Below are 12498 nucleotides of genomic sequence, written 5' to 3'. Positions count from 1 at the left end.
AATTATTTGACCAATAATTTCAGTGTCCTATCCTAGTAGGAGAATTGTTTACAGAACTGATGTTCATAATATAAATATACATAGAAAGCACATCCTTACGATCCCCAAGCACAATAAGGAACTTTTTAAAAAAGGATTCTCTTATAACATCAACCTCAACCGTAAATAAATTTCAAGTTACTCATTGTAACACATCTTTATCCTGGTTCAAAAGAAGGATCAGACAGTAGGTTCTCAGTGAATGAGGTTTTATAGGCGTTTAAATACATTTCAGAGAAAATAAGATATTATATACATACAATTTTTTTTCTGATCAGAGCCTAATAGTTTTTCCATATACTATCTCTGTACCCCTAAACTTAATAGACCGAGTCATCTAGCTTTTGATTAATATATTCGGTTTTACTAGGCTTAGGTTAGGTAACGAAATGTAAGTACGGCTTAGAATTTTTCTACGTCTTTAACAGCCTCTCCTTTTGAAGAGAAGCTGACTATAAAGGCCATTTGTTTCATTTATATATTTTTGTTTCGTATTTGCAAAATTGTTATAATTAATTGGAACAATAAAATGATTTATTATTATTATTATTAACAACCAAATCATCATAATTAACCAAATTTTAATCTGCGACCAGGATCATCCTTTAGTAGCTCTGGCAACTGGTTTCATCTTAAAGGATTTCTTTCCTGGTAAATGTAGAATTTTTGAAAATATTTGCTTTGCTGTTTCAGGGTGATTCTTAATAACAAATTTCTTTGACTCAGTGAGGGCACATCAGGATAAGATTTCCGAAATAATGCCACAACTTCATTTTGAGTTCGAATTTAATTTTAAAACCCAATTATCATTAGAAATTTTTAAACTAAACTAAGTACAGCATTCTGGCGTAAATATATACCTATGAATAAATATTGGATATAGTTCAGTTCAGAGATCTATTAGAATCTTTGATGTACCGCAAATAGTCCGTGTGTCGGTGTTGCTTGTATTGTCACATGACATGCATCTTTAAACCGCAAAATTTTATGTGGAAAGAGTCATAAAGTATTATTCTAAGCGATATTTAATCATTTCATTAAATAAATAAATGTTTTAAGCATTTTTTAAAGAATTTATACATTTGATTCGTAAAATGTGACTGCATGTGCCCAGGTACTATTTTGTTAAACGCCTGACCTTAGTCACAGCCACTCAAGCGTGAAAAGTTGCACAGGTCCGGCCTTAAAATTTATTTGTATTTAAAACTTTATTATTCGGGATTTTTGGGTTTAGTTTTATTAAGTTAGAAATTCAGGATAGTTGATAGCAAGATAATATTTAATTTAAATATAAGATTTAAGTACGTTAAATGAGTTTTTTTGAAGGTGGTAGACAATGGTACAGTGAAAACATCTTGTCGATATATAAATAAACGATATAGAAAACTAAGTAAGTTACTACGTAACTAAAGTTATTGCCTACTTTAGCCAAGATGGTGGAATGGCTCGTTAAGGTGAGGATGGTTTCATTTTCAAATAGATTTGGCGTATTGAGTCTTCAGCAGTTTGGCTTTCGTGAGTCTGTGAGCACAAATGATGTTATCTTTAGCTTTCTAAAACACCTGTACAACCGACTGAATGTTGGTGAAGTTGCAGCAGCGGTATTCTGTGACTTGTCAAGGCATTTGACTGCATGAGTCACAGAGTGCTGCTGATGAAACTGGAGCTCTATGGTTTCAGGGGAACTGCCCTTGAGTGGTTTTGTTCCTACTTATCAAATCGTGTCCAGGCTGTCAACTTTAATGGTGGTATGTCTAAGGAACTTAATATAAATGTGGGTGTTCCGCAAGGATCAGTACTTGGTCTTTTAATTTTTCTCATTTATGTGAACGATCTGCCATAACTGCAGGTAACTGGTGTGTCGATGATACCATTATCCTCTGGCACGACTCTGATGTTTCTCAAATGGAGGCCAATATACGTGCAGATTTGTTAAAAATAAAAGACTGGTGTGATGCAAATTTTTTGACATTTAATGTTTCCAAAACAAATATCCTTAAATGTAATACAAATGATATATGTTTAAATAATGAAGCCATCAACATGCCACCATTCAGTAAGTTTTTGGGTCTTTCCATAGACAAGTTCCTTAAATTTGAAGACCATATTGTGAATGTATGTAGAAAAGTCTCATCAGGCTGCTACGCCCTAAGGGTTATTGCCACCAGTCTTAATTTCTCCATCGCCAGATCTGCATACTTCGCGATTATCGAGTCGCACCTTCGATATGGAATTTGCTTTTGGGGTTCATGTTCAAATTCACTTTTTAGTTCAGTGATTGTACTCCAAAAAGGGGCCATTAGATATCTATGTGGGGCCAAGCCTCGTGATTCATGTCGCCCGCTTTTTGTAAGTCATAATATTTTAACCCTGTGTTGTATTTTTATTTTGGAAACAGTTTGCTTAGTTTTTAAAAAATATAAACAGGAACTCCACTTAGGAAGCCACTATAATACGCGACAAAACTATTTGTTGAGGCTACCCATTCCTCATTTTGAACTTGTCCGTAGCTCTATCATATATGGAGGTAGAAAGCTGTTTAATAAACTTCCACTAGAAATAAGACAACTTAAGACTGAAAAAAGCCTACGTACAAGGAAGAAAATATTTCTTGCTAGTAAAGCGTACTGAACTATGTAGCACCTAAACTATGATGAATTTTTAATGATTAGCATTTAAGTATTTTTCAAAGTTTTACTATATAATTTTATTTTATTTTAAATTAGTTTCTCGTTTTTATTCCTTTAATGTACAGTCTATTGGCTTTGTCTACTACTTCTATGTTTATATTGACAATAAAGCATTTTTGAGTTTAATGAGAGAGTAGGTGACAAATTACTTAGGCCCATTTATTCTGTGGATTAAGGCATTAAATAGTTACTTTTTGACACAAAAGTGTAAAATGTTTTGGTTTGTCTTCAAATTTTATATATTTCCTTTTTTTGGGAATTGAGATTTATTTTTACATGGTGGTGATTATTAATGGGGATTGTGGCTGCCATATTCAATGTCCTTTATTATAGTTTTTTTTAATTAATACATATTATGATATATTATTATAATAATATACTCATGAAAACCCCCCATCTCTATATTTAGTACCAACTTCTTTTGATAAAAAGTAATTATGTAGTCAGAAAATTGGAAGTATATTTTTTTAAATAAACTTTTACATTAAAAATCATCTGGCTGTCTATACTTTATGCCTTTAAAAGACACAAGTTTTACTTATAAAAAAAAACACACCTTACATCCCTAACGTATTTATTAATTTGTTTGCCTCGTATTTAGTTATTATGCATATTAGGAGAGATTAGATAAAAATTAACAAAAATAAATGCTTATACTAAAAACTAAAAATCTTATACAAAACACTACATTTTAAGGTGAGGATACTAAATACTTTTATAAATTTAACCACTCTTTTGAATCTGGCCCAAAAAGTTAATACAAATTTTGTAAATTCTGTTTTTTTGCCATTGTTCTTTAGCAGTTTCTTCCATTAAGGAAGGAAACAGTTTCTCTGTTGCCGCCATGGATTCCAACTTCATCTCGTACATCAGCATATGGATTCTAAAGCATTACATTATATATACTTTATTGTGTTGCTGAAGGACAAACAGGGGCAGTAAGCTGAAAAAAACAAAACTTTAAACTTGTTTAATTAATAAAAATAGGATTTTCTTACTATGGCAAAAAAGGGACTTTTTTCCAGAGAATGGAGGAAGAAGCAGTCTTCATTGTGTTGCTGAAGGACAACAGGGGTAGTAAGCTGTAAAAAACAAAATTTTAGATTTGTTTTCTTATTAAAAACAGTGTTTTTCTTACCATAGCAAAACAGAGTTTTTCCCAGAGAATGGTGGAAGAAGCAGTCTTTATTGTATCACTGAAAGACAACAGGGGCAGTAAGCTGTAAAAAACAAAATTTTAAACTTGTTTTATTAATAAAAATATGGTTTCTATGGCAAAAAAGAGCTTTCTTACTATGGCAAAAAAGAGCCTTTTTTCCCAGAGAATGGAAATCATACATCAATCATAAATGTATCATATCATGTTTCGGCTAAATAATATATGGATCTTTCTTCCTCCCAAATTTTTTTAATTTTCCTCAAATATTCTATACACCACCTGACAATTCCATTACAGCAGCTCTTTTGTTAACCATCTTAAGCTTAAATCCAAGTTTTATCAGGTATCTCCGCAAGGTTGAGACTGAGAAATGTTTGTCCCTTGCCGATAAGGTGTCTATATGGTCAGAACCTCATTGTTTTTGTATTTAGAATACACACCTTTCCTTAGCAATTTGGCAATATCCATGTCAAGTCCCTTTGATTGTCCTGCATCTTTCCTTTTTATTCTGTGTTTAATCCTTTTTTTTACAGGCATATTGTACTATAGGGAACCCCTGTTAAAAACGCTATTTTTTGCAAAGCACTACAATCATTTGTGAACTGAGTATCATTCCTTAGATTGTTATAGATATTTAGATAAATTTGTTCTTTTAAAACTGCTTGATTTCCTTTGTAGCTTCTACTTCCCTTGCTTCTTTTTGCTTTCTCAATACTAGAAAATGAACTATCAGAACTATGTAAGTCTAAATCACTGCTCAGATCACTCTTATTGTTTTTATCACAAATGTTATTGTCTTTCTTGTACACCCACGGTCTCCATAAGCCCGCACAAACACTTTCCACTTCATTTGCCAAATTTTTCTGCCTATTTTTCCAGGGTCGAAACATTTTAAGGTCTTTAGGTATAATACCAAAACAAATCCACAAACACAAATAAAAAAACACTGTTCCTCACAGTAACTGCAAAAAATTTACAGGAATACAGGCCAAATTCTAAATTCTTTACTTTCATAAACGTGTAAAAAGCACATCAAATAATAACCTCACATGGCCCCCCTCCCAACTATTAAAGCTGATAGACCCATCCAACAACTATTTTAAAGGCGATAGACCCATCCGTAAAGATCTCTTTAAAAACACGACGAAAATAATACAAAAACGGTCCAAAAATTTATTTGGGTACGGCCCCGTAATTCTTAAATTCAGTGGGATAGAGAGAGATACACAATCACTTGCACAGCCTAAAGTAGGAATTGTCAGAACGCAGGTGTTTTATCTTTGTTTAATAGACTGGCTAAAAAGAGGTGACAAGTCTGTGAGTGCTGGAAGTGTTTAAAATATTTTGTAAGATGCTTGGATTTTAGTCCGCGGTCAATTTTTTGATATTATTTTCTTGTGATATTATTTTCTTTCTAAAAATTGACATTTTCGAAAGAAAAATAAAAAATAGTATAAAACATGGGGTTTTACGTATATTTAAAATGATTTCATAGATAGACAATATAAAATTTTGCCATTTAAACATATATATCATGCAACAATAAATATGACATAGGCGCACGGACTAGTTAGTGCGGCATCTGCGACACATCAAAGATTCTAATAGATCTCTGAACTGGACTTTACTTACTTTACCAAAGAATACTTTTTTAACATGACCCATCCATTCTTCAATTTAATGTATCCCATAAAGATGATTTATGTGTGCGTTTTTTTTTAAACAAAGATTTAAATTATAGTATTTACTTGAAGGTCTTTATGTACGATAGAATGTTTATAATTTTGTGGCCATTAGGCTATCTTATAGTAATTTAATTACCTTCTGAAAATAAATAAAATACATGGTTTAAATTACGAAATTAATTAGACCACATTTATGTCGGAATATTTTGTTTCCGTTTTTATACCTCTGAGCAGTTGTTTTTAATCAAGTTTAGGGTTAATTTCTTTAAAAAAAAATACAACGTTTATTTTCTTCTAAAAAAGCTTTTCATTAAGGAGCAGCAAATGGTATCATTCTATTTAAAAAAATGTAGTATGGGTAGGTTCACCCTTTCGGAGAAATTGAAAACAACATTTTTACTAGATTCTTAGGAGAGAAGGTGGCAAAAAGTCTTAATAGACATGTTTTTTTAATTTTCTAAAATATTTTTTTCACGAGCGCTAGCGAATTTATTCCAGTTAAGCAGTCTGAAGGGTGGTACTTTGACATAAAAGTTTCTTTATTACTATAAAATTTATAATAAAAAAAATTCTATGGAGGTTCAAAAAATAATAAGCCTTTGGAATAAAAGAAAGAAAGAGAAAGAAAATGTGCTATATTACGTAAGAATATTCTTGTATACAAGCATCCTACAAGCTAAAAAAACAAAACAAAAATACAATGTCAAAAATTGACAAAACAATGAACAAAATTAAACACAAGAAGACAAAACTTTTTGAACATACTTGAATTAAAGATAACTAAATAAAACAATCAATTACTAAATAAAGGTGAACTTGTTGACAGAACTAGAGAAGAAAAAAGGAAAAAAAAGAACTTTCCAACATGTCCAAGGTTAAAACCTTGGACATGTTGAAAACCTAAAATTATTAAAAAAGTCATCCAGGTTATAATATGCCTTAGCCAATAAAAGCGTCTTTAATTCTCTGTCAAATTTCTTAATATCCGATATATGTCTAACACATAGAGGAATATGATTGTAATTTTTTTATTTATGTAAATTAATGGGTTTTTGGTAAAAGAAGACGTAGGAATAGGTAGGGGAACATCATTTACACGACGAGTCAAATGACCAGTGTCAGAGGGTAGTTTGGGAATTTTGTGAATAAGAGCAGCTGTTTTTAATACATTATATAATTTCACAGCTAAATGTAAAATATGATCTTCAAACCGAAGGCGACCATCAATGGTAATTCCTAGGAACTTGCAGCACTCTTTATTCTGCAAGAGGGAATTTTTGTCAAACATCAGACCCTGAACATCGCACTTAAACCCCATAATAGACGTCTTTCTTACATTAAACACGAGCCTGTTGGAAGCACACCACCCTGTTAAAATCTGAAGGTCTTCAAGAATACAAGTCTTAATATAATCAGAATTTTTATGGCTCCATAGTATGGTGGTATCACCAGCAAACTGAACCACCTTGCCCTGCAGTTTCAATGAACTCAAGTCATCCACATACAGTAAAAATACCAGTGGTCCCAATACTTAACCCTGGGGAACGCCGCATTTTAGGGATCTAGAAGCAGACAAACGCCCAGACATTGTAACCTTTTGAGTACGATTTGATAGATAGGACTCAAGCCATCGCAACGCTACGCCCTTAAAACCATATTTATCGAGCTTAGATAACAGTTTTCCATGATCCACACAGTCAAATGCTTTGAATACATCACAAAACACTGCCGCCGATGACTCTCCAGAATTCAAGGACACATAAACGCTCTCCAATAAGCTAAAAACAGCATCATGAGTCCCTTTACCGGCTTGAAATCCAAACTGATTTGCAGACAAAACGCCATTATGATGTAAAAAGGACAAAATAGAAATGGGAGGGAAATTACAAGGCTGATCCAAATCTCCATTTTTCATTTTTTACTTCGGTAGATCGACAGGATGAAAGAAAAATGAATGCTCAACCGACACTTGTTGAAGAAGTACAATATCAGGAAAATTACATGTGTCCAGCATGTGTCCAAACAAAAACGAACTTCAAAGGTTTTTTGTCAAATACTTTTATTAAACAAAATAACAAAAATTAAATTCTTAAATCTTCATCCTCATTATTAGAGATAATCTCCTCTTAAGGGTCCTCTAGGTGATCTACATCATCAGGGTTTTCAAAATCAAATGCCTGTTTGAAAAAATTAAGGTGTTCGTCAGTCGCCCAATCTTCCTCACAGTGCTTAGCTAATAAAGCAGATATGCTTTTCATTTTATCCGGTTTTAGGCTTCTGTCTTCCCCTTATTATTGCAAATTAATTTGAGAGATTTTCTTTCCCCTTTTACAAAGATTCTTGACATCAGAAATTTTATTCTTATAAAATGGTTGACCTTTCACCAAAACTAACCCATTACTGTTTTTTAAAAATATTAGTCTTTTCGATGGATGAAACCGAAAATGCCAGGTTGCAGGAGTTTTAACCACGTTTTGTACTTCAGTCTTCCAGTCAAAAACTGAGTAATCTTCTGCCATCTTTAACACTGTGGAATATTCTTTTATAATATTGATGTAGGTTTCTGGATCAATAATAGTGGAACATTTTTTCACATTTCTTTTAATTTGAGCAAATACTCGGTCAAGAGGGAGAAAAGAATGGCCAACAATGGGAAATATAAGTTCTACACATTTTACATTGGGGGGGAGAACAGCATTGCAGCCAGTATTGAATCATCCCAACCATTGTGGTATTCTTTTTTTGCCCCCCACAACCATCGGCTACTAAACGTACTTGCTCGATCTCTTGATTAAAACTGAAATGTTTAAGAGTGTTAAAAACGACGGGAACTATCTCATTGGAGCTTCTTTGACGATCATTCTCTGTCCATATAAATGATTTTACTGTTTGAAGGTTAAGACTGGACTTTGAATGTCCACTTACTCTATTAAAATTATAGAGGCTTATCTGCATACTAAAAAAACAAGTTTGGTCTGGAATTTTCGGCAGCGGTAAATTTTTTTAGCAGTTAAACGAAAATATTGCAATTCTGGGATTTGTATCTCTTAGCAAGTCATAAAATGCTTTGCTGCGTAGTTTGTGTACGCGCTGTTCTATTATTACCTTTACCTTTTCTTGTGGATCGGTGATTTTTTTTATTTTCTCCGAAAATTGTAGACACTTGGAACAAACATCAACTTTTGGTGATCCAAAGCCAATGTTGTACTTTCGTACAAAAATATGTCTAAAAAAACACTGTTTGACTTTTAACTGTTCGTTCACTTGGCAAAACACCTGTCTCGTGATATTGTTTCAGTATTCTTTCAATTCGATTTTTTCCAACACTTAGTATAGCCACAAATGTCTTTTTACAAACAGAAATTTGTCCTTTTGTAGTGATAAATTTGGACTGCACACTAACTGTCTTTGGTTTGTTTCGAAAATTTTCTATTATTTTGGTACCAGGTCTTTTTGGTTTATTCGTTACGCAGTGTTTCAATATAAACAGATCTTGATATGATTTGGATGCCTGATGAGAAAACTTTTCAATTAATTTCCTTATTTCGGTCATAGTAAGCGACAAACATTGAAGCTTTTTTGTTTTATGACCACACGTGGGAAATTTAGGAAGGCGCTTTCGTGAATATCTAGAAACGAAAATTGTTGCTATAGAATGCACTAATAAAAAATTCTTAAGTAAACATACCTTTTTATTTTGGCTTTTTCTCTTTCCCATTCCTGCTTATTAACCAGTCTTTTCTGACCCTTGCCTGCTGAACTAGGCTCAATAGTAATGTCACTATACATGTCATCATGTATTTTTTTTCTAAATAATTTTTTTTCGCTTGAAAAATCTTACAAAATTATTTTATCATACTCTTTGTCGTACCACGTTGTACCTCAAATTGATTAATTTAGAAAAATAATGGCGCCACGCTGCTTGTAGATTCACGTGACTAGACAAAGTCACGCTTTGATTAGCGAAAAAGCAAATGTCTGCTTTTGCACCTAGGGGGCTTACATAAATGTCTGCTTTTGCATCTAATGCTACATTTAAATCATGAATAAAGGCTTTAAAATGTCTACTTATACACCTTATGGTGACAAAATCATATTGTCAACAACTTTTCTATATAAAATCCATCTTTAACTAATTTTTTTGGAAAATGTCAAATGTCTGGTTTTGCTTTTATACGCTTTAAATATAAAGTGGGAAATGTCATATTTTATTTTAATATAAAATAAACTAATAGAAAATCAAATAAAAAAAACATTTATTAGTAAATGTCTAATTAACAAATGTATTTATTTGACTAAGAGCATGAATGATGACATTTAGCATTTATTGGGTATTCAAAACGCTGTTTATAATATCACAACCAAGAATTAAAACTAATTCATTATTTTTTCCTAGAGTTAAGTGATATGTCCAAATTATATGATAAAATATCCAACGGTATTACACGACAAATATACTTCCACCTATATAATACAGATTCCATCTCTATACTAATAATATATTATTTATATTATATCATATAAATAAGAAATTTATCTTATTAAATTTTCAATTCTAAGCATAATGGTCAGTTTGTATCATATAGTTATAGACATAATAAGTGGCAGCTAGTAGAAATTATTTTAATGTTTTATTTTTTTATACAAAGTTACGTACTTAAAAGTGGTATATCGTAAACAGTAAGAGATGCAGCATTGGCTAAATTTAAAAGAAAATTATTTTTTTATTAAGTTTTATGAATTTTTAAGAAAATTTAAGAGTCGAAACACCTTTTTCGAATAATTAAAAAAATGATTACTTAAAGAATCATATTAGTGTCACTTTAAAAAAAAATCACTTACTATCAATTTATTTTTGACTGTCATGTCGTTTGATATGTCAAAATATAACGCAAATATTGTGTAGAACATACTGTATACTAATTAAACATATCAAAGGGTATTTATAGTCAAAATCGCTATTATCGTGCGGGTGTATCGGATTATCAACGACAAACTTTTGTAGTTACGTTTCATTTCAATTTGCGCAACAACGTTTTTTAACTACAACGCGTCAGATAAACGAAACAGATATAAGCAGCTTTAATGTATCAAAAGAACATAAAATAATATATGTCAGTGGTTCTAAAACAATTACTTTCATAACAAACATGCCTATCTCGTTTCGATTGACGGATGACATTATTTGTCACAAGATAATTTAAATTTCAAATTATGGAAAAGAAAAAGCCTTTTTATGGATTTCTAAATCCTCAAGCCAAAAAAGTGGTACTTAATGTTATTAATTACTTCGAGAACGAAAAAGAAAATAAAGGGTTGCCTAAGAATGTACAAGAAGAAGTAGCTAGAGCGCTTGGAATAAGTTTAAGAATGGTGCAAAAGGTTGTATATGAAAACAAGAACAATCTTATTCCCAAGAAGGAAAAAAAAGTGTAAAAGGAAGAAGCCGAAGACTGAAGATTTAAGTGAATGTGTAAAAATGGAAGTAAGGGATAGGATTTATGAACTATATAGGCTAAAAACAAATATAACGCTGCCATTTCTAAGGAGCATAGGTTTTCGCTATAAAAAAGACTGCAATAGAAGATATTTGTGTGAACTACCAAATATTGTGAGCCAACGAATAGGATTTTTAAGAAAATATACACAAAATGAAAAATCAAAGTTAAGGAAAGTGGTATTCTTAGATGAAACTTGGATATTTTCAAACGGAAGTGGAATAAAATCTTGGCAAGATGAATCTGTGAAAAGCGTGAAAAGAGAAAAAGGATGTGGTCAGGGAAAAAGATTTATTATTTTACATGCCGGGTCTTCAACGGGATTCGTTCTAGGTGCATGTTTAATTTTTTCTTCTAAGTCTAAAAGTATGGATTATCATGACAATATGAATTACGAAATGTTTGAAAAATGGTTAAAGAAACAGTTAATACCGAACTTGCAAGAACCTTCCTTAATAGTATTAGACAATGCGTCGTATCATTCAAGAATTTTGAATAAACAACCAAATGGAAGTTGGAGAAAAAGCGAAATTTATGAATAGTTAGTAAAAGAAAATCAGAATCCCTTGCCATATATGCTAAAATCCGAACTTCTTTCAATTGCAAAATCGCTGAAAAGACCAAAAATATATGCTGTTGACGAAATAGTACGTGAATATGGCCATGAAGTTTTAAGATTGCCACCATACCATTGTCAGTTTAATGCCATTGAGCTTATATGGGCAGGGTCAAAATCTTATTATGAGAAGCATGTGGGTGCTGGGCTTAGATCTGACCAGGTTGACGCTGTTTGGAATGAGGCATTGAATCACATCACAAAGGAGTATTGGCGGAAATCAGTGGATCACACAGAAAACATTATTAGAACCTGGTGGAAGAGAGAAAAAGTACTCGATATCCAAGTTGAACCATTGATTATTGCTATTGAAAAAGATTCGGAAAATGACGAAGAGTTTTCTGACTCTGTTAGTGATAATGATAGTTATAATTAGTTTCTTTTTTTAGTCAAATTTGTTTCTTCATTTTTACACATTTACTTAAACCTTCAGTCTTCGGCTTCTTCCTTTTACACTTTGTTTCCTGCTTGGAAATAAGATTGTTCTTGTTTTCATATACAACCTTTTGCACCATTCTTAAACTAATTCCAAGCGCTTTAGCTACTTCTTCTTGTACATTCTAAGCAATCCCTTATTTTCTTTTTCGTTATTAAAATAATTAGTTTTCTTTTTGCATTTCGTTTAATATTTAGGTATGATTAAAAAGTACAAAAATTTTTTTTTTAAACAAAGCTAAGTAAATAAATTGGTGAATGCGCTGGGAGCTAGATATGCCCGGCGCATTCTCCATTTTTTTAATAATTAGTTTCAATCTTTTTTTGCCTTGTAATGTGTAAATAAATAAATATTCATAAGAAAACGACATTTTAA

The 12498-nt window shown here is 31.8% G+C and overlaps 1 protein-coding gene across 1 annotated transcript; it reads right to left on the bottom strand.

Moving 5' to 3' along the window:
* Window positions 1-8576: 8576 nt before the first annotated feature.
* Window positions 8577-9362, bottom strand: LOC126745314 (uncharacterized). Its single transcript, XM_050453084.1, is given in 3 exon segments — window positions 8577-8894; window positions 8896-9202; window positions 9262-9362. Coding segments are annotated over 3 exon segments (726 nt in total).
* Window positions 9363-12498: the final 3136 nt, after the last annotated feature.

Source organism: Anthonomus grandis, chromosome 15 (assembly GCF_022605725.1).
Source record: "Anthonomus grandis grandis chromosome 15, icAntGran1.3, whole genome shotgun sequence".
NCBI lineage: Eukaryota > Metazoa > Arthropoda > Insecta > Coleoptera > Curculionidae > Anthonomus > Anthonomus grandis.
The sequence above is the reverse complement of the archived record's forward strand: the minus strand, read 5'-3'. Positions and strand labels throughout refer to the sequence as shown.